The sequence below is a fragment of the Pan paniscus genome, chromosome 10 (assembly GCF_029289425.2).
Source record: "Pan paniscus chromosome 10, NHGRI_mPanPan1-v2.0_pri, whole genome shotgun sequence".
Lineage (NCBI taxonomy): Eukaryota > Metazoa > Chordata > Mammalia > Primates > Hominidae > Pan > Pan paniscus.
Genome location: NC_073259.2, coordinates 111804431 through 111827526, shown reverse-complemented (window position 1 = coordinate 111827526; position 23096 = coordinate 111804431). Strand labels below are relative to the sequence as shown.

The 23096-nt window shown below is 46.7% G+C and overlaps 1 protein-coding gene across 1 annotated transcript in view; it reads right to left on the bottom strand.

The window, feature by feature from the left end:
* Positions 1-23096, bottom strand: part of STAB2 (stabilin 2) — a 95694-nt gene that overhangs the window by 1998 nt on the left and 70600 nt on the right. Inside the window, exons 35-47 of the mRNA XM_003832569.6 lie at positions 22153-22302; positions 19439-19543; positions 18010-18117; positions 15590-15783; positions 14029-14170; positions 11395-11528; positions 9274-9439; positions 9023-9129; positions 6458-6577; positions 5477-5617; positions 3333-3443; positions 2338-2466; positions 1132-1248 (exon numbers count right to left, since the gene is read on the bottom strand). Of these exons, the coding sequence (XP_003832617.5) occupies positions 1132-1248; positions 2338-2466; positions 3333-3443; positions 5477-5617; positions 6458-6577; positions 9023-9129; positions 9274-9439; positions 11395-11528; positions 14029-14170; positions 15590-15783; positions 18010-18117; positions 19439-19543; positions 22153-22302 (1724 nt within the window). The remainder of the gene's footprint in view (positions 1-1131; positions 1249-2337; positions 2467-3332; positions 3444-5476; positions 5618-6457; positions 6578-9022; positions 9130-9273; positions 9440-11394; positions 11529-14028; positions 14171-15589; positions 15784-18009; positions 18118-19438; positions 19544-22152; positions 22303-23096) is intronic.

Sequence of the window (23096 nt, the reverse complement as noted above, 5' to 3'; positions counted from 1 at the left end):
TTTTTCAGTCTATTGCATTTATATTAAATCTGTTACCACAGGCATGAAGAACCACAAGATATTTACCTTGGTTTACTTTGGAAAAATAATAACATCTGTTACACTATACAAACTTCAACATGGTGGAAGAAAACATTTCTCTCCTTTTATAAAAAGAAAAATTAAGTTCTATTCCTATGTATTTTTTTCAGTCGAGAACTGGTATTAAACTACAGGCAGGATGTACTTCCACATGTGTTATGTATGGGGTACCCTGCCAAGGGGTCCCCCTGGATTGATGTCAATGGAGGCCCCAGCCAAGCTAAAGCATCACTGACTCTAGAGATAAATGGTCCCCTTCTGAAAGACCAGAGCAGAACACCCACCCATATATACTATAAGGCCTCATCAAAGAAAAATAGGTCCAAAAGCAAGAAAGCAGCAGCTCTGACAACAAGCAGTAAAATCTTGGACAACAATGTCAGTGTAAGTAAGTTTAAAGGACATCTAAGGCCAGGTGCAGTGGCTCACGCCTGTAATCCCAGCACTTTGGGAGGCCGAGGCGGGCGTATCACCTGAGGTTGGGAGTTCGAGACCAGCCTGACCAACATGGAGAAACCCTGTCTGTATTAAAAATACAAAATTAGCTGGGCATGGTGGTATGCGCCTGTAATCCCAGCTACTCGGGAGGCAGAGGTTGCGATGAGCCGAGATCGTGCCACTGCACTCCAGCCTGGGTGACAGAGTGAGACTCCATCTCAAAGAAAAAAAAGGACATCTAAAGGAAAAATCCTTTTTCCATCTTGTTTTGCACCTGCTACCTCATAAATGATTGCAGCAGAATTCAGCCCAAGACTTTTTTTCACCGTGGCATCTCACCTGGTCATGAGATTGGGCTTGGATAACAACCTCTTGTTCTCCCCTGATCTCTGTTTGTTCAAGGATTCTGCTGTCTACCCAAGAGAACCCAGGAACTCTGAACAACCACACTGGCTTCAGTCAGCTTGCAAAACTGGCTTTTAGGCTTGTTACCTGACATACATTCTAGAAATGAACCTTCTTTGGTACAAAGATCTCCACTGAAATTTCCTAAAAGACATCATTCCCCTGTACCCCAAGGGAACCTATTCCTAGATAAGAATGCAAACTCACCGTGAAGGGGTCGTAGGAAGGTTCTGGGGGAGCTGAGGTTGTGCTCTCATACAAGGGGTTCGAGATATTCTCAGGCTGCTGCTTGCCAAGAGCTGCAACATTAATGTCCTCTTCCGACTGTTTGGAAAGACAAGCATGAAAGCCAGGAGCATCCCCAAAGCAGGAGCGTCTCAGCCAAGTTGGCAGGTAAAGCAAGCCACCCTTTGCCTCTGGGAGCTTTTCCTTTTTTAACAGTACTTTGTTGAGAGATGATTCACATATAATAAAATTTACCAACCTTTAGATTCAGCTCAGTGACATCTTACCGATGTCTACCCATTTGTGATCACCACCAAATCGGCACATAGGGCATTTCCATACCCCAGGATGTGTTCACATGCTCTTAGCCTGCCGGTGCCTGCCACCCAGGGTAACTGCTGTTCTGACTCCCATCACCCTGAAGTGGTGTTGCCTGTCCTTCAACTTAATATAAATGCAGTCATACAGCCTATACACTTTTGCTAAAAATGGGGATTTTGAGATTTTCCCTGGAGCTTATAAATATGCAAGCTGTCTGCCAGAAGGCAGCAAACTGCTGCTTGGGGGCTCTGCACCACAGCCTTTACCAGGAGTGTTTTGAGGAGAGGGTGGGCCAGAGAGGAGGACAAAGTCCATAAGGAAAGATGCTCAACTGCTGTGCTGCTGCCCCGGCCATATTCTTACACAGCCAGCCAAGAGCTGGCTGCTGATTGGGATGTGGACTCAACTGTTCAAATAGAAATCAGTGTCACTGGCTGCAGCATAAAGCCTCTGGCTGTGTAGGGTCCCTAGCCCTGTCCCCCAGTTCTCAGAGCCTGTCTTGAAGCCCAAGCTAGGTCATGGGGTGTGCTTGTGCAGTGAATCCTCCAAGGTAAACAAGACTCCTAGGTCCTAGTGAATGTGCCTCCAGGCCAAACCCCTGGCACAGAGGCTCAGGGTGGGTTCTCTCCTTGCCAAGCCCTGTCTCAGCCAGAAGGAGGGGCTTGGAACCACCACTGCTGTTCCTCCTAAGGGCAGGGACCCCATCCAAGCAGCAGTAAGCGTGGGGTGGGTGGCCGCCCCTGCTACTGTGTGACACACTGCTTCTGGGTGAGGACTCTGGCGCAGCCACCGACTGAAGCAGCCCAGGTCCAGGGACTGGGTTTTTGGAGAGGACCCCATCATCATGTTCCCATTTTTCTCTCTTACCTCAAAATGCTGGAAGCCGATTGTTCTCCGGTTTATCCGAAAGTAGGAGTAAGCAGCCAAGGCAACAGCCCCAGTCACCAGGATGATGGCAAAGAAGATCCCTGCTCCCAAGCCAGTGTGGGTCAAGGTCTGAACACAAAGAAAGGAAAGGGGCCCATTCTTAAAACTTCTGACTCCCCAAAAGGGGAACCCTTGGTGGCCCGAGGCATTCTGGAGCCAGTGGGGATAAAAATACTGACATGTTAACATGTATCTGGCCCTTATTACTGCCAGGGTCTAATAACCTTCTGTGAAATAACCCATTGAAGTGTGAATAATAACCCAAAGAGATAGGGAGAGTTATTATTGTGGGAGAACTGGGGCACAGAGAGGTGAAGCACTTGCCCGATATCACACAGCCAGTCAGTGGTGGAAGTGGGCTTTGAACCCAGTCTGGCTTTGGAGCTTCTGTGCTTAACCACTATGCTATGGAACTCTCCAGCAGCTCACCTCTCCCCTCATGCTTTTGCAAAAAAGAATACTAACAACCACCATCACCAACTTTTATATAGCATGTACTGTGTGTCAGGGGCTGTTCTAAGTGTTTTCCATTTCTAACTTACAATCCTCCCCAAAACCCAGGAGGGAGGCATTATGAGCCCCATTTTGCAGATGAGAAAATTGGGACTCAGAGATGCTACCAAGTGGAGGGGCCAAACCATAGCTTAGGATTTCTCACTCCCCTTCCAGCGCTTCCTTTGTTGGCCCATCCTCCCCCTTTCATTCAACAGATATTAATGGTGACTGGTGCTGTGTTGCTAATGCTTGGGAGTGGGGATGGCAGGAAGCAGGGTTGGGCGGTCCTGAAGCCAGCTACCTTGGAGGTTGGAGGCTGGAGGCTCCTCCAGTCTCTGGAGGAAGAGGGAGGAGGACAGGGCTTCTGGTAATGGTTTGCCTGTTGGTGAGTGGGCACCGGGGCTCCTCCTGGCCCGTTATCAGGGACCCTGGATACTCACCACGGGGGCAGGGGGTGCTTTTAAAGGCCTGGAAATGACATGAATGATCCCATTGGAGGCAAAGATGTCCCACTGCACAATGGCTCTTCCATCCACAAACCTGGTCTCCGTCTAGGGAAATGAGAAGAGGGTTGATGGCTTTTACTCTCCGAGTGGGCAGCCCTCCATGGAGGGAAGTTGTTCGGTTTTCCCAAGGCCCCTGAGCCCATGTTTCAGGTTTGTCTCCACTGATAGGCAGCCCAGGACTTCTCCTCACCCTCTGGACAGCCCAGAACACATTAATTGTCCTGTGCCAACAAGCTGATCTGAGGGCTGCAGAGAACCTTATGGGTCATTTGTCCAACCCACTTGTCTGACAGATGAGTGATCAGAAGGAAAGTGGCCTGACCCAGATCACCCAGGGAGTAAGTGGCAAACCCCATGCCTGTGGACTCTGAGTCCATGCACTGAACATCACACCACACTGTTAGAAAAGCTGTATTTTAAGTGATGTCCCAGTGTGATTTCCTGGCTTGTGTGGGCAGAAGCTGAGGCCCTGTGCCTCCTCCCCTGCTGAATCACATCTTCATTTTAACAAATCTCCAGCAGATTCAAATGCACATTAAATTTTGAGAGACACTAGTCTAAACTGCTCTTAAATAGAAATCATTTAATGAGATAAATATTTAAAACCAATATTTATTAAGCACTTGCTACCTGTCAGGCACTACTCTCTGCATGTCTCAGAACCTGAATCCGACATCATGGTTATCACCACCTCCACCGCTACCCCCACGGTCATCTCCATCAGTATCATCACCATCATCCACACTGAAGGGGCTTAGGACATGTCACCCCAAAATAACGCCATTTTGGGCTGGGCATGGTAGCTCACCCCTGTAATCCTAGCACTTTGGAAGGCCGAGGCAGGCATGTCACTTGAAGCCAGGAGTTCAAGACCAGCCTGGCCAACATGGCAAAACCCCATCTCTATTAAAAACACAAAAATTAGCTGAGTGTGGTGGTGGGCACCTGTAGTCCCAGCTACGCGGGAGGCTGAGGCAGGAGGATCGCTTGAATCCGGGAGGGGGAGGTTGCAGTGAACCGAGATTGTGCCACTGTGTTCTAGCCTGGGTGACAGAGCGAGAGACTGTCTAAAAAACAACAAAAAACCACCCCCCACACACCATTGTGGCATTATTAGTTATTTTGAGCAGAAGTCACTTGAGAAACGGCAGTTGCAGGAAGGGTTCCCTGACCTGCTGTCTCCCTAAAAGCAGGTAATACAATTTCCCGTGAGAAAGTGCCCCTTCTGTTCCAGAAGAGAAGAACATCCTTACTGGAGACTGGGAGTAGATGACGAAATGGATCTGTACAAACAAATCTACTGAAATACTCCTTATCTTCCACTCATATCCACCATCTATTTCTTTGTCATGCCACAATTTACTGCCCTTAGCCTAAAGCTCTTTATTTGATCAGTTTTCCACAAATGTATCATTTCTTTAAAAAGCAAATAAGCTCTTGATCCCAACTGTTCTTTGGGTCTCTATTTTCCATATGAGGGTTCCCTTGATTCACATAAAAGATTAAATAAAATGTGTATGCTTCTCTCCTATTTATCGTATGTCTATTTAATTCTCAGGCCCAGCCACAGACCCTAAGACGGTAGAATAAGTTTTCCCTCCCTTGTATCACAATCATGAAAATAATGACCTGTATCATCACCATCACCACCATCACCATCATCCTGATTTTTCAGATGGGGAAATTGAGACACAGGGAAGCTGGATAACTTGTTTAAGTCCTTACAGTTAGCAAGTGGCAGAACTGGGATTCATACTGGGGTCATTTGACTTTGGAGCTCATGTTAATGCCTGGAATAGGCTGACAAGCTGACCAAAATGAAGGCGGAGAATCAGCTTTAAAATGGGTTCATTATCCTTCCCCATTACCAGCTTCTGAAGCTGCCCTATTTCCCAAGGGGTAGGGGCTGCCCAATTGTCAGTGTGGTATGCTGTAGTGGGCAGTTAACACCGTCCCCTATCTGCAGGTTTAGAGTTTATGTTTGCATAATAGTTGCCATCTATTAAGCACCTACTGTATGCCAGGAACTTTGCATGCATTATCTCCCGTTCTCCCAAGAAGCCCAGAAGACTTTGTACCGGTTGGAGTGGGTCCTGGCTGGCAGTGATGAGCAGCTTGCTTCCCAGCCTCGTTTGCAGGGTGGTGCCATTGACAAGGTCATTGTAGAAAAACATGCTGACATTGGCGAGGTGGTGCTCGATGTCCCGCCCAGACAGGGTCTGAGAAAAAAGGAGAAACACAGAATGCTCTTCAAAGGCCAAGCAATATTTTGTCTTTTTAATGATGGGGATGACGAAGAAAATTGCTTCTCATGGCCTAGGCTTTCCTGCCTCCATGTGGAGATCAGGAAATGTCAAGGTTTTCTTAGGCTTCTGGTTGTCTGGGCTCTGCCAGAGGCCATCTATAGCTAGGATGGGGGATTGAATGTCATTTGTATTGTCTAGAGCAGAGCTTTCCAGCGGTGTCTTGAGGTAGGCAGAGGTATTGCTTTCCTCAGCCCTCAGGTGGCTGGTGGGGCTGTTGGAGCCTCAGGTCAGCCACCTGTGCGTGAATTGAATAAATACCGCCAATCCTCTGTGTGCCGTGATATGAAGGTTGGTGTGGAACACAGATTGCATCAGTGGCCCTGGTTCTTCCCCACTCCCTGCACCCCTGGCCCTTTGCCCCCCATGCTGACTTTGGGCTCAGTCATGTGACCTATCAGGCCAGGGGCACATTAGCAAATGTGACCAAACAGAGGCTTGAGAAAGCACTGTCGGGACAGGGCCTACTCTCGCCTCTCTCACTCCCTGCCATTGCCCTGAGAACTCGCCTGGGCTAGCCTGTTGGACGATGAGAGTTCCATGGAGCAGAGCCATTGATGGCCCAGCTAGAGCAGCTGACAGCTGGTCTCAGACCCGAGTGTGCCACGACCAAGGGAGTGGCCAACTGATCTGCAGATGATCTGTGAGCTAAATAAATGTGTAGCCACTGAGTTTTCAGGTAATTTGTGACACAGCATTGTTGTGGTGACAGATAACATGCTAGTCTAAAGCAAAGGCACCAGGGACTCAACTCACCTCATTCTCCCCCAGCCCACTGTTCTGTGGCACAAAGAGGGTGCCGCGGATGGACAGGTCAGTCAGGTGTTCTAGAAATGCACGGCCTCGAGCTGAGCTGTTGGAATAGGCCAACACTTCCTGGGGAGAAGAAGGAAGTCATCAGAGGGGCCAGCCCTGGTGTGCAGGGACCTGGGTGGCTGAAGAAGGTCCCAGGGCATCACCCATCTGTGAATATTCATGGTGTGAGCCAACTCAGCCTGCTGCTCCTTTGCTGTGTCTTCTGCCTGCGCCGTGGGAGAGTTTGAGGACTTTTCCTTTCCTCAGTGAATCCTATGGTTTAAGACACAGCCACGTCACAGCCCATCCTCCATGTGGCTGCTTGAGCAGCCCTTTGAAAGGTGCATCAAATCTCGAGTCTTCTCAAAATCCTGCAGTGGCCCCCCACTTCACTCAGAGGAACAGTCCAAGTCTTCATAACAGCTCACGAGGCCCAAAGCCTGTGGCTGCTGTTGCATCTCTGACCCCGGGCCTAGCTTGTCCTCTCTTGCTCACTCTGTTCCAGCCATATGGGGCCTCCCTGCTCTTCCTCAGACTTGCCTGGCACGCTCCTGCTGCTCATCCTTTGTTGGACTGTTCCTTCTGCCTGGAATGTTCTTCCCCTAAGTCTGCATGGCTCACTCCCTCTCCCCTGTTTACACTTTGCTTACATGTCACTTTCTCCCCAAAGCCTTCCCCCATCACTTCAGACAGAAGGGGGACCCTGGGGTGCCCCCCCAGCCCTGCTCCACTTTTTCCATAGGATCTGGATCTATCATCTTCTAGCACTCAATACTATTGACGTGTTTGTTCCATTTATTGTTTGCTTGCTTGTTCACTGATATATCTCAAGCACATGGTAAGTGCTAAATATTCACTGATCAGGCTGGGTGTGGTGGCTCACACCTATAATCCCAGCACTTTGGGAGGCTGAGGTGAGAGAGCAGCTTGAGCACAGGAGTTTGAGACCAGCCTGGGCAACATAGTAAGAGTCCATCTCTACAAAAAGTTAAAAAATTAGCCAGTGTGGTGGTGTGTGCCTGTAGTCCCAGCTGCTCTGGAGGCTGGGGTGGGAGGAGCCCTTGAGCCCAGGAGGTTGAGGCTGCCATGAGCCGAGATCATGCCACTGTACTCCAGCCTGGGCAACACAACAAGACTCTCTTAAGAAAACAAACAAACAAAATATATATAAATATATAATTTAAAAAATATATATTTACATACTTTAATATATATTTTATATATATATATATATATATATTTTTTTTTTCCCCCTCCTTCTGGGCTACTGAGGCCCAGAGAAGGTAGGTAATTTGCTGAAAATGTTTTGTTCTGACACCGTCTTTTCTTTGAAATGCTGTTGTAAGCCAGGCTCCCACACAGCAGAAAGATTAGTGTGGGTGTTCATCTCTAGTGTATTTAATGGTGGTCCTGATTTTTAGACCAGTGAGATGGATATCTTTGGTCTGTGGACAGAGACTCCATTTTGGGGTCCTTGGTCTAACTTCCACATGGATCCTACAAGCCCTATACTCATGCTCAGTGCCCTTTTCTCCTGCGGTCACTGACTGTAGATTCTACTCGGAACAGTGGCCCAGGCTGTCCTTGTTCCGTACTCTAAAGCATGAGGGGGAGGCTGGAACCAGGCAGTCTGAGATTGAGCCCAGCTCTGATGAGTTAGGCTGTGTCCTTGGCCTTGCTAAGCCTCAGTTTCTTCATCTAAAACATTGATATAGAAGTGGCCTTATACAGTTGCATGAGGATTTAGTCCTTCTAACAAGTATTTATGGAGCATCTGTCATGTGCCAACTGCTATCTGAGGGTTTGGGGAGACAATGGTGGTCAAGGCAACGAAAATCCTTTCCCTTATGGAACTTACATTCTATGGCTTGAATGAAATGTCCTCTTAAATGCTCAAGAAATGTTAGCTGTTGTTATTGTTGTTGTCATTATTACTGTTAGGTCAGTTCTTTGATCAGTCAGCACCAAACCTTTCTCCAGATGAGGCTTTCTCTTCGCTGGATATGACTTGTAGAATATTGACGTGACTTTAAGTGCAGTGCAAGACGCAAATTGACTCCATTGTAATTTGGCTCACTGGGTGATCACCAGGCAGGCTTAGCTAACTACATCCATGAAGAGGATTAAAGAATGTCTCATTTGTGTAGATCATGCTCTTAAACTGTTGCAGATACAAACAGAGATGATAATACCAGCTCACAAGAACATAGAATTTTCCATGTACAGACCACAGGTCTAAATGCTTCACAACTATTAACTCATTTAATGATCACAATGACCCTACATGGTTGATGCTACTACCATCTCCATTTTATAGATGAGGAAATTGAGTGCCAGAGAGGAAAGTAACTTCTTTAAGGTTTTACAAGTGAGTGGCAAAACTAGGCTTTAGATTCAGGCAAGGTGGTCCAGCACCCATGCTCTTAACTGTGACTGTGGCCTTCAGCTTAAGGCCTCACCCCTCTAATACCTGCTATGAGGCAACCCCTCCCTGCCTGAGGCAAACCAAGCAGACATGGTACATACCGTCAGGAAGTTTGTGAGTGAGGGGAAGGACATCAGGACCTGCAGCAGGTTCCCACTGCATGAGAAGCCATCTCCCACATAGCCCACCTTGCAGGTGCAGTTCACATCTGGAGGGCAGAGGCACACAGGGTCCCACACAAGTAAGGCAGGGGCCAGGGCTGCACTGCTTCTGCTTGGGGAGTGACTGGCCAGGCTGAGGATTGCTCAGCAGCTGCATGGCCCAGAACCTGAAGTGTAGCTGGGGCAGTTACCTTTCATCCGATAGCAGAAGACATCCCACATTTCACTCTTGTTGGGTCTAGGTCCATAGTCCACTATCCCAACCACACCAGAGCCACAGTTCTGGGAGGCGAAGGCTGTGGGGTAGGCAACCCGCCCGGTCTCCAGCCAGCCTGCTGAGCACAGGTGGTACTTGGCCTGCAGGGATACAGACAGGGCCATGGGTCAACTGCAAGTTCATGTGTTGTGGCATCATTTGGTTAATGTCTGATTCCCCTATTAGGCCATAAAACCCATAAAGTCTCACTTTGCCTATTGCACCTCTGTGCCTGGCACACAGTAGGTGGTCATTAGATGTTGATTGATTGAGCCACTGGGTGAACAAAAGTGTCCTCTCTTGTAGGTGCCCAGGTCTTTCATACTCATTTCTCTTCTCTCTGCTCTTGAGAAAGAATTTGCTGTCATCCATTTATACTAGGTGCAAATTTTTCTGCTAATGGGTTGATAGAACTCTGATGATAGAACTCTAATTTTTTTTTTTTTTTTTTTTTTTTGAGGTGGAGTCTTGCTCTGTCACCCAGGCTAAAGGGCAGTGGCATGATCTTGGCTCATTGCAACCTCCATTTCCCAAGTTTAAGCAATTGTCCTGTCTCAACCTCCTGGGTAGCTGGGATTACAGGTGTGCACCACCATGTGCAGCTAATTTTTGTATTTTAGTAGAGATTGGGTTTCTCCATGATCAGGCTGGTCTTAAACTCCTGACCTCAAGTGATCCACCCGCCTCTGGCTCCCAAAGTGCTGGGATTACAGGCGTGAGTCACCACGCCTGGCCTAGAACTCTAATTCTTCATCATAATATCATCATTGCTCTCATCGTTATTATAATTATTGTCATCCTCCCCATCATCACCACCACCATTATCATAATCACCACAACCACCATCATCATCATAAGACTTATTGGGAGCTTATCTGGGGTCAGGTTCTCTTGCAAGAGTTTTTCATGTGTCAACACCTTTAACTCTCAATCAACCCTATGAGGTGGGAACTTTTTAAATCCTTATACAATTGAGAAAATTGAGGCAAAGAGAAGTAACTTGCTCAAAGTCACACAGCTGGAAAATGGCAGAACTGGCATTCAAACCCAGGTGGTCTACTATTCCAGATCTTTTAATAATCTTAAAAATTGAGTTCCTACTGTGTGCCATATTACATTTAGTCCTTCCACAAACATTCCAGGTAAGTCAGAGATTTTAGTGGCTTGATCAAGGCCACATGACCAGCAAGCAGGAGAGCAGAGATTCAGATTCTCCTTGAGTCTGGGTCCTGGCATCAAAGGCTTTATTCCTTGGTAAAGGAATACCAGGTCTGAAAAAGTAGAGATTTGTTAGTGATGGAGGTTGGAGAAGGGGCTTTAAAATCATACCTACTAGGCATTCATCTCCTCTGCTCCCAGTGATAAACCACCAGCCTGGAACTCCAACCTGCTAGCTTTTCCAAATGGGTAGGACTTCTAGTTTTAGAGGTTAAGAGAGCAGCACCTGATCAAAGAGCTCCGTTTCCTTCCTGCCATATCTGAAAGCTTGTGCAGTCTCTTTTTTCTTTTCACAGTCCCTCCAGCCACAGAGAGCCCCAGCTATTCCAGGGAAACTCCACTGTTTTGTGGGTTCGGGGAGATCCACCCTAGGCTCGTGGGTATTGCTGTCTTTCTGGTTTCCAGCTGTGAGGGATGCACTTCCAGTCTTCACTTCTGCCTTGGCAATTGAATGTCATGGTTGAAATAGACTTTTAAGAGTCAGGTCTACCCTTAAATATTGGATCTGCCACCTCTTGGCTGGGTGACATCAGGCACTGTACTTAAACTTTCTAAGCCTCAGTTTCCCTATCTGTAAAATGGGACTAGTAAGTAACACCTGCTCTGCCTCCAGAGATGTTGTAAGGATGAACAATAATATCCACGAAGTACCCTGCACAGTCCCTGACACATAATAGATGCCCAATAAATGGACATGGTGACTGTTAGCATTGTTCCAGGAGCTACCTGCACTCCCTTGCTTGAAGGCAACAGCTCAAGTCTCCCCCATCTTAAGAAGGGGCTGCACTTCCGCCCCTGCAGACTCTGTCTGCACAGAATCTGCTAACTGAAGACCCACCTTCTGGGCATAGGAGAGCTGGTTGTAGGTTGCCATGGTCGCAGCTTCGTTGGCACAGGCCTCTCTGGCTTTGTCAAAAGTCAGCTTATACTGGCCCAGTGGGGAGCGTAGATGGAACACCCCAACAGTGGTATCTGGATGAGGAAGAGGAGGAATCGCCCAGGTCAGCCCACCAGGTTGGCAGTGTTTCCAACAATGGACTCTGAAGGACTTTCAAAACGAAGGCCAGCTATACCCCAGGGTGTCTCCAGAAGCCACTTTCCCTTCAAGTTATGTTGAAGTACATCATTTAAAATATTTCTTTTCTAACTATAAAACTAGCATATGTTCATTGTAGAAATTAGGGCAATACAGAAAAGTAAAATAATAAGCAAAAACCACCTAAAATTCTATTCTCCAGAAATAATCATTACTCCATGGCTAACATTTTGGTGTATTTCCTTCTAGAATTTTACTTTTTTTTTGGTAAATTTTTAATTTGATATAATTTGACATTCTTTCAATCTTCTTTCCTATTTATTCATGTTATATATACTCTAAATGTGGTAGCATACTGCCGATGTAGTTTTCATAAATCTTTTTAAAACAACATTAAATCATAATTATATCCCAAAATTATAAAATTTCTCTGGTAACATGATTTTCTCCTCCTCCCCATATTTATAATTGAAAAATTTGTTGTGACCTTTACAGCTATAAAAAACACATTAAAGTGAGTTTCTGCCCAGGGCTCTGTGTGTTTTCTGACCCCTGCTGTGCCTTTTAAAAAAGTTTTAAAAATTCATTTCCCCCTAAGATACTGGAAGATTTTTATCATTGGTTCATAGCTGATATCTTTCCTAACCAAACAATTCAGTGCAGACACCAGCAATAGTTCAAGAAGCAAGTCACATTTTTATATTGTCAAGTTCATTGTATAATGCCACAAAAATGATACTTTCTACACCAAAGAAGACTAAGTTTTTCTCGTTTGAACATATTTCAGTAGCACAGTGCGTAAGTCAAATGATCTTGGCCATATCTGAAAAGCAAACGCCAATTTAACAGCTTGGAGAAGTATGGAAAAGTGTTCCTTGTCTCTTTATTGAGACAACAAAATACCTTACAATGAATTTGAGTAGATGTATATCAATATATTTTATCATCATTTACTATTAGATATATATGTTTCTAATTTTCTGTGATGTTAAATAATGGTGGGATGGGTATGCTTATCTGTTTTCAATTCTCAGATTATTTCTGTAGGATGGGGTCCTGGAAACGGAACCATCAGGTCTCAGTATGAGTTATTTTAAGGCTGTCTGCTGCACACATTACCAAATCGGCTGCAAATCATGAAGGCAGTTTGCCCTCCTATGAACCGTGTGAGGGCAGGCGCTTCCTCCTGAATGTGGGATGGTTCTGTAACTGTGCCTATAGGGAAAGCTGGGGCATTCTCCCAAGCTAATGGTAACCGCACAGCTCCAACAGAAGGGAGGTCCAACGTGATGCGCAGTCACTTAGTATCACTGCCAACATTCTTGGCATTCATAAGAAAACAGAAGAGAAAAGCCCATGGGAGAAGCTGGACCACACTCTATGAGGTGGGTAGATTTCCACTTGGAAGTGGGCTTTGGGAACAGGTGGGACAGGCTGAATGAACTGTGTCCTAAAGAAAAAGCCAAGCTCTTCTTGACTTCACAGTCCCAGGGGCAAATAACTTCCAAATCAGCTGGTCCCAGCTGTGCATTTTTGTCCCCATGCTAAGTAGCAACTGCCCATAAAATCTTTCTGCTTGGAAGTGCCCCTGTACCTAGACCATAGAGTATCCCCAACCAAGCTTTCAAACCTCTCGTCACCTTCCCTCCCCAGCTGCTTTAACCCAACACCACCACTGCATTTGGTCTCAGGATGGAAACTTTATGTCATGGCTGAGCCTTTCCGTTTCTCTATTCTGTGTCCATTGTTAGTTCTTTCAACCTCATCTCACTCGTCTTCTCAGTACAGACCCTGCTACTAGGGGGTCACAGCCTTCATGTGTCTTCCTCATGGCTTCATCCTTCTCAGCTGACCCTTGATCATTCTCTCCTGGCCATGCTGTCCTGGCCAGCAGAAATGCCTTGCTAGCTCCTCTAGCCCAATTCAAGCCTCCAGAAAGTCTCTACCAGAGACCACATCTGTCAAACAAACCCAACCCTGGAGAGATCCAGTACATACTGATTAGCCATAAAGTGCAGTGCCCTGAGTCACTTTCTGAACCACTGAAGTCCCTCTGCCTTGGCTAGGAACTATGTTTGTGGGTCCTTTCTGGCTTCCTCCATTGGGTTTCAAGATGTCCTATTGCCCATGCCTCTGCACTTCTATGTGGCTTTTCGCTTTCCTCAGCCTCCCAAGTAGCTGGGATTACAGGCGCACACTGCCACAACCGGCTAATTTTTTGTATTTTTAGTAGAGATGGGGTTTTGCCATGTTGGCCGGGCTGGTCTCCAACTCCTGACCTCAAGTGATCCATCTGCCTCGGCCTCCCAAAGTATTGGGATTACAGGCTTAAGCCACCAGGCTTGGCCTGTTTTGTTTTTCTTCTTTCCCTTGAGGGTCCCTTCCCCAGGCCTGAAGAGGAGGGTGCTTTGGGCCATAGGCCCTGGTCACACTAACCCTGGAAGTGGAGGTCAACACATTTGGCGTCTGCATGGCACTGCCCATTGTCCTGTAAGCAGCGGTCAATGGGCAGCTGCTCCGGCTCACAGTTCAGCCCATCTCCAACATAGTGACTTTTACACTCACACTTGTGCTTGCCCTGTGGAGGGAGAGTGGGAAGAGATGAAAAAGTTCCTTCTCTAGGACCCCAGGATGCCCAAGTGCCCATGGGACCAATGTCCAGCCTAGGAGGTGTTCAGATGGACCAAGAGAACGTGCCTTTCCTGTCCAGTGGGAATAACTGCTACGTCCTGCTTTTATGCAGGCTTATGATGAAACCTCATCCTTTACATCTCAGTTCAAATGTGACTTCCTCAGAGACAGCCTCCCTGACCACCCTACATAAGTAGCTTTTCCATTCCCTTCTATCACATTGGCCTGATTTATGTTCTTCACAGGGCTCCTTGTGCTCTCTGAAAAAATTCCATGCATTTGTTTCTGTACAGTGCATTGCCCCCTCTCTCTCCTTGTGCACAAGCACCAGGAAAGCAGGGACTCTGTCTTTTTGTTGTAACCCTGGGACCTGCAAGAACACATAGTAGGTGCACAATGACCACTGGTTGAATCAATGAATGATCTCCTTTAATCCCCACAACAACTCTATGGTGTCTGCATTATTATGAGGCCCACTTTACAAATGAGAAAACTGGGGCTCAAAGAGTAATTAGCCACCTCCAGGTCACACAGCTTGTCAGTCCAGGAGGTAAGACGCAAAAGTAATCTGACTCTAGAACCACATTTATAACCAGGAACGGACATTATCTTGCATCATCTTTTCTGCACTTTTCCTGCCACATCTTACCAGCCTTTTTTTTTTTTTTTTTTTTTTTTTTTTTTTGAGACAGAGTCTTGCTCTGTCACCCAGGCTGGAGTGCAGTGGCACGATCTCGGCTCACTGCAAGCTCCGCCTCCTGTGTTCATGCCATTCTCCTGCCTCAGCCTCCCGAGTAGCTGGGACTACAGGTGCCCGCCACCATGCCCGGCTAATTTTTTTTTTTTTGCATTTTTTTAGTAGACATGGGGTTTCACCGTGTTAGCCAGGATGGTCTTGATCTCCTGACCTCGTGATCCATCTGCCTCGGCCTCCCAAAGTGCTGGGATTACAGGCGTGAGCCACCGTGCCCGGCCAGCTTTTTGTTTTAATAAGCCTTTTATTTAGGATAATTTTAGATAGATAGAAGGGTGGCCAAAGAGCAAACTCTCCTATACTCTCCACCCACTTTCCCCTGATGTCCAACATAACTATAGCACATTAGTCAGAGCTAAGAAATTAATGTTGGTACATTACTGTTAACTAAGCAATACACTTAAGAATTTAACCAGTTTTCCATGGACGTCCTTTTTCTGCCTAGGGGACTACCTTGCATTTAGCCCAGTGACTTTTAACAAGAAACAGACTGTGCTAGAAAAAATGTTTAGGAAGAGTCCAGGAGATAAGCAGAGTATGGGAGGTGGAAAGGCAAGGAGGAGCGAAGCCCAAGGGGCTGCTCCCAAATTTCCCTGGGAAAGAGCGACTCACCGGGCCTGTCATCTTACAGGTGGCGTGCTCGTGACACCCTCCGTTAAGGCCGTCTGTACAGGGGTCTATCTCTGTGCAGCTGTGCCCGTCCCCTTTGTATCCCTTCTGGCAGCTGCAGGAGACCTTCCTGCCCTTCTGGGAGCATCTGGCCACCTTTGCACAGCCCCCGTTGTCCTGTTTGCAGAAATCCACAACTGCAAGAGCAGAGGAGAGAGGGCTCAACTTACCACCTTCTGTGGAACTAGGGCTTCAGGTCAGGGTATGGGGCAACACAGCACTAGTGGTGTTGGGTGAGTAAATGGGCCCCTGCGTGTTCGTGCTTCTCTCTCCATGCCCTGTGGCCTCTGTGCTGGCCTTTGCAACATGAATATTTTTGGGACACCCTCATAGATGCAGCCTGATGACATCTGTCCGCTTCTGCCCCCTTTGTCATATACCTCCAGGCTTGACTTTGGTATCAGTTTTCAGAATAAATTTGGATTTTTAATGTTAGGACTGTGTGTGTGTGTGTGTGTGTGTGTGTGTGTGTGTGTGTGTGTGTGTGTGTGTGTGTGTGGTGTAGAGTTAGTACAATATTGAGCACCCTGTGAGATAGACATTGTTGTCCCCATTCTGTAGATGAACAAACTGAGACTCAGCTTAACTGACCTGACAAAGGTAAAACAGCCAAAATGTGGCCTGGCTGAAGATTTAAACCCAGGTTGGTTTGCCTCCAAAAATCCATGCTTTCCTCACTGTGCTGCCTCTTAGAACCTTTGTTTTTATGATCCCCCAAATATCGACCCAACAATAGATTAGCTCCAGCCTCAGGAGTAGCTGAAAAGCCATCTGCATTTATGCAGCCACTTGAGACCCTGGAAGAATAAATACAAGGACAAGAAGACTCATTCTAAGGATGGGAGGGTGGGAAAAGAGAATCTAGGTCTTTGTTGCCATTGTTGAATGCTGACTCACTTCTGGAATGCCTTGTAGCTGAATAAAGAACAGGTATAGCAAGATCTAATTTGTGTAAAGAAAGTATATATCTCTGTGAATATTTATCCATGAAAAATATTAGAAAGTACATGTGGCTGAGACTGCTGATTTTTCCTCAATACCTAGTCTCTGTTTTCTTCTTCCTCTTCCCTTTTTTTTTTTTTTTTTTTTTTTTTGGAGACAGAGTCTTTTTCTGTTGCCCAGGCTAGAGTAGAGTGGCCTGATCTCAGCTCACTGCAACCTCTGCCTCCTGGGTTCAGGTGATTCTCCTGCCTCAGCCTCCCAAGTAGCTGGGATTACAAGCACCTGTCACCATGCCCGGCTAATTTTTGTAGTTTTAGTAGAGATGGGGTTTCACCATGTTGGCCAGGCTGGTTTCAAACTCCTGACCTCAAGTGACCTGCCCACCCCGGCCTCCCAAAGTGCTAGAATTATAGGTGTGAGCCATTGCTCCCAGCCTAGTCTCTTTTTTTCTGTAATAATAGATTTTCAGGTGGGTTCATGGTTGCCCAATAAAAGACTACATTTCCCAGGTTCCCTTGTAGCTAGGCATGACCAATGATGAGATTCCAGCCAATGGGATGGGAGCAGATGTGATTTTAACAATTCCTAGTTTGCATTCTTAAAGGGAAGGAGGTTTGCCTCCTTCCTCTCCTTCCATCTTGCTGTCCAGGCCGGGCTTATGGTATTGGCCACCTCAGGTGAGGTGAGTGAACGATGGCAGAGCCACAAGATAAAAGGAGTTCAGCCCCCCAAATGAGCTTTCAGAGTGAAACTGTATTAGCCCTGAATACTTCCAACCTGTTATATGAGACAATAGGAAACATCTGCCTTATTTATGCCACTGTTCATTTGGGTCTCTGTATGGCTGAACCTATATCCTAACTACTATAGATGGATATTGCAGTGTTCACAGTGGTTCTCACCTAGTGGTGAGAGTATGTTTAGGTTTAACTTCAAAAAATGGTGTTGTGTATTTTCTGATTTTTTTTTGAAGGCTGGATTACTTGTAGAGTTAGAAAAACACTCTAAAGTTAGCCAGGTGCGGTGGCGCATGCCTGTAATCTCAGCTACTTGGGAGGCTGAGGCAGGAGAATTGCTTGAACCTGGGAAGCAGAGGTTGCAGTGAGCCAAGATTGCACCATTGCACTCCAGCCTGGGCAACAAGCGTGAAAGTCCATCTCGAAAAAAAAAAAAAAAAAAAGAAAAACATTCTAAAGTAAAGTGCATCCCAGTTTGCAAAACAATTTTGAAACCCTGACCTAGAGGGTGAGCAGATCAAGCATGAGCACACCCATTAAAGAAACTGAGTCATAGACAGGGTAGGTGCTGCTGAAGTGGCTCAGACAGGAAGGAGGGCTAGGATGAAGCCCAGGCACTGTGAGCAAGTCCTGCTCCTCTCCCACACCACGCTGCTATTTCACTTGTGCACAAAGGTGGCTTACCTGTGCATGTGATTCCGTCACCTTCATAATCCAGGTTACACTCACACGTGTTGTTCTCCTTACAGGTGGCATGAGCAGAACAAGGAGGCGTACACACTGCAGGCAAAACTGCAAAGAAAGGGGCCACTTTCATTCTGCACCCATGGTGTGAAGAGTTAAAACCCATCTAAGGAGACTTTCCAAGACTCTCTCTGGACGACCACTGTGTTCATAAGTGCCCCCGTACAGCAGGAAGATGGGGTGATTTGCTAAGGTCTTTTCTAGCCTTGGAGATTCTGGGATTCTAGAATTACTCTTTTATAGTAAGACATGATCTCTGCAATGTCATTGAGATTTATATGAGAAAAAATGTTCTTTAGGGGCTATCAATTAAAACTTTATACCACAAAACTTATTAGCAGGAATGAACTTGGCAGATTAGCTCTCTGGCTCTAAGGACAGGGGTTCCCGATGGATATGGTTAAATTGGAGAAATTCCATGGCCTTCTGAGGGCACCACTGAGCTAGGGAGAAGTCTGGAGCTTTGGTATTGGCTGGGGTTACAGTGCATGCAGGCAGCAGGAGGCCATGTAGTGCTTAGGGAAGGAGGGAGGAGGCAGAAGGAACAGGGAGGAGGAACTCAAGTTAGCCATACTGCTGCAACCCATGAAACTTCAGGTTGCTAAAGCCCACAGGAAGGGCCTCGCCATGCCCTATGACCCCAGAGAGGATTAAATAACAGTCATTCACATGGATAATTCAACCAGCACATTTCAGATCTACCAGAACACAGGGCTTTGAGTATAAAGGAGACATCAGAAAACTGACCAACTGACCACGTAGTAAGGATTGAGCTATGACAATGATTATAATGATGAGTGTGCTAACGGCAGCTGCTTGTTTTGAGCATCTGCATACACTGGGAACTTCAAAACCATGCTCGCTGACCCTGCCAGCAATCCTTGCGTTGCAGAATGTGTAGCATGGAGTTCTTTTTAAGGATAAGCAAGTCAAGGCTCAGAGAGTGGTTATCTAAGGCCATTCATCTAGTAAGTAGCAGAACCAGGGGTCAGACCCTGGTCTCGGGCCTTCAAAGTGATTTCCATGAAACCACTCAGCCTCTGTGTCAGTACCCATCTGGGCCCCAAAATCACCAAGACGAGGCACAGTCCTTGCCTGAACCTGGGATTCTGTGCTTGAGGTGGGTCCTATAATCATACAGGATGACATGCTAGTTTCATAGGTTTGAGTTAAATCTTTTCATCTAGTTTTACTGCAAGTCTCCATCCTCCTGAGGCCTGGGGCTACAGATCTGAATTATCTTTTACCACATGGACCTGCTTTGTCACTTTTTTCAGATGTCACTCAGACTCCCAACCTCACTTGTATGCTCTTGGCAGTGTCCACTGCAGCCCTGGGCTGCCAGCAGCTGACCACTCCCATGACTGACCTGCCTGAGTGTCACACGAGGGGCCTGTCCACCCCGTTTCACAGAGGCACTGCCCGGAGCCCATGATGCCATCATCGCACTGTCCGTGGTCTGAGCAGCCACAGGCTGTAAACAAATTAGGATATGGTCAGTCATCAGGGGTTGAGACCCAATCAACCAGCTCCCTGACCCCTTGTTTGCTATGCATTTTCAGTTGTGGGAGGCACCATGCTTATGTCACAGTCATTCATTCATTCACTGAAACATCTAAAAAATAACTTATTCAGGGACTATCACAGGCCAGGCACTGCTAAGCGATAAGGTTACAGGGAAAAACATAATAGAGAAGGTCCCTGTTCTCATGGGGCTTACAGTCTCAGAGTGCCCAGCTGTTGATCATATAAGTGAGATGAATGTTATAATCACAGTAGAGAGTATCATGGGGTACGCAATGAACATTTAGGGAGATCATCTCATCTGGGGCTTCCTGATGGAGAAATCTATTTAAAAGTAAAATTTTGGCTGGGTGTGGTGGCTCATGTCTGTAATCCCAGCACTTTGGGAGGCTGAGGTGGGAGGATTGCTTGAGGCCAGGTCAAGACCAGCCTGGGCAACATGGTGCAACCCTGTATCTACAAAACAACAACAACAAACAAAAATTAGCCAGATGTCGTGGTACACGCCTTTAGTCCCAGCTACTTGGGAGGCTGGGATGGGAGGACTGCTTGAGCCCAAGATGTTGAGGCTACAGTAAGCTGTGATCACACCACTGTATACCAGTCTGGGTAACAGAGTGAGACCCTGTCTTAAAAAAAAAAAAAAAAGTAAAATTGTGGCCAGGTGCAGTGGATCATGCCTGTAATCCCAGTGCTTTGGGAGGCTGAAGCAGGAGGATCGCTTGAGGCCAGGAGTTTGAGACCAGTCTGGGGAACATAGGGAGACTCAATCTCTACAAAAAATTTAAAAAATAAAAAATTATTTGGGTATGGTGGCATGTGCCTGTAGTCCTAACTACTCAGAAGGCTGAGGTGGGAGGATTGCTTGAGCCCAGGAGGTTGAGGCTGCAGTGAGCCATAATCCCGCCACTGTATTTCAGCCTGGGTGATAGAGTGAGATTTTGTCTCAAAAAAAAAAAGTAACATTAAAAAATATGTACCAATTCCACCACCTCTCACCACCTCCAGCACTACCGTACTAGCGCAAGTCACCATTAGCGCTGGCCTGGGTTGTTGCATTATTTTCTCCAAGGGGCCCTGCTTCTGTGCCTGTTCTCCTACAGATACCCTCCCCAGAGCCATCCTTTCTAATCTCTTCACAACACCCCTCTGTTCACAACCCTTTGCTGGCCTCCTGTCACACACAGAGCTAAAGACCTTTCATTGGCCAAGAAGATCTGGCCCCTGGTGACCTTCAGATTGCATTCTCTTCCTCTCTTCATCCTCTTTGCCCACTCCGCTCAGCCACCCTGGTCTTCTTGCTGTTCTGTACACACCAAGCTGGCTTCTGTCCCAGGGCCTTTGCACTTGCTCATCTCACCTCGAGGAAAGCTGTTCCTCTGGTCTGCACTGTCCACTAGCTACGCGTGGCTATTTAAATTTAATTAAACATTTGCTTCCTCAGCCACACGTTTTGGATGCTCGATAGCCACATGTAGCTAGTGGCTACCATACTGGCCAGTGGAGTCATGGAGTCTTTCCCGCACTGCCGAAAGTTTGATTGGCCTGCTCTTCATACCTCATGCTTGGTCCCCTTGTGTCTGTTAGGTCTCTACTCAAATATTCCCTATGTGAGGTGTCTTCTAAAACAATGTCTCCTTTCATTCTTCACCCTTCTACCTGCTTCTTTGCTTTTATATCCTTTATAACTATTTTTTAGAAAAATTTGTGTCTGTAAGCCTTTTGAGAGCTGGAATTTTGTCCCTGTCAGTCCCTAAACCACAAATCCCTAGATATTGGAAATATTCAGCTGGGCACAGTGGCTCACACCTGTAATCCCAGCACTGTTGGGAGGCTGAGGCGGGTGGATCACCTGAGGTCGGGAGTTTGAGACCAGCCTGACCAACGTGGAGAAACCCTGTCTCTACTAAAAATACAAAATTAGCCGGGTGTGGTGGTGGGCACCTGTAATCCCAGCTACTCAGGAGACTGAGGCTGCAGAATCGCTTGAACCTGGGAGGCAGAGGTTGCAGTGAGCCGAGATTGTGCCATTGCACTCCAGCCTGGGCAACAAGAGCGAAACTCTGTCTCAAAAAAAAAAAAAAAGAAAAAGAAAAAAAATTGCTGACTCTTGAGCAAATCACTTAAGCTCTTTGTACCTTGGTTTCTTCATCTGCTACTTGCAGATAATAACAGTACCTATCTCAAAGGGTGGTTAAGAGGATTGAATTGTAAAACATTTGTGCCTGGCACATAGTAGGCATTTAATCAATGTCAGCATTCACTATTAGTAAGGACTTAGTAAATCCACGTTGGTTGAATGATCGAATGAACATTGTTCAGCCACATCTTGCCTTAGTGGCTGCTGGGGATAAGTTTCACTTCTAGAGGCGAAGCTTTTTCATTGGTAACTGGGAATGCATCCAAGGAGGAAATAAACACATAGGGCAGGCAGATTGGAGGGGTGTGGCTGAGAGAAAGGACAAAAGGATGCCTCCAGGTCAGGCAGATGGCATGAACAAGGACAGGGAGCACACAGTCAAAAAACAAGCTCTAGCACGGAGAAGCGGCGCCACATACGCAGACAATCAGGCCCGAATCTCCCCGGCCAGCACATCTCACACGCCGTCCCATTGAAGCCGGTGTTGCATTTACACTCTCCGGTGGCCGAGTACTGATCAAGGCAGACACCCCGGTTATTACACGGGGCATCTGGTCCTCCAGGGCAGGCTGGAAGAGATGAAACAGCAGTGACTCAACAGTCTCCCAAAGCCAGAGCAGCTCAGCACCTTTGTAAATGTGCTGTGGCATCTGACTTCTGTTAGCCCAGAGGGACCATCGCCTTCAGTGTCAGTGGATATTTAAGGCACGTCACTGGCCTATGGGACATGAACTTTATGGTATCTGATATGATTCTATCTTGGCAGGGTGATACACTGAACTGTGCACTGTATTTGGGGGTTTGTGCACTGGATTTGAGGATATCTGGGTTGAGTAATGAACTTGCTCTGAGCTTTTATTTTCTTAGGTCTAAATGATGATGATAATAATGATGATACAGTGTCTGCTTGACCTATAACCATGTTGTTATTGTGAAGATCAAATGAGGCATTATAACCGAGAACATTTTGAAAATATGAAGCACTGAACAAATATTAGAATGATACTGATTTTCATGAATGGTCCACACTTTAGTGATGGAGGGTGGAGCTGGGTGGTCACAGGGGCTCTCAACCCAGAGTATTCTCAGTGAGATTATGATGAATGGAGTATGCATGCTAGTAAAAATCACAGCTGCTGGAGACAGACCAGTGGGACCTTGGGTTTACTTCTTATCCTCTCTGTGCCTCTGTTTTCTCATTTACAAAATGGGGACAACAGGCCAGGCACGGCGGCTCACGCCTGTAATCCTAGCACTTTGGGAGGCCAAGATGGATGGACTGCTTGAGCTCAGGAGTTTGAGACCAGCCTGGGCAACATGGCGAAAACCCAGCGTACGAAAAATACAAAAAAATTAGCTGAGT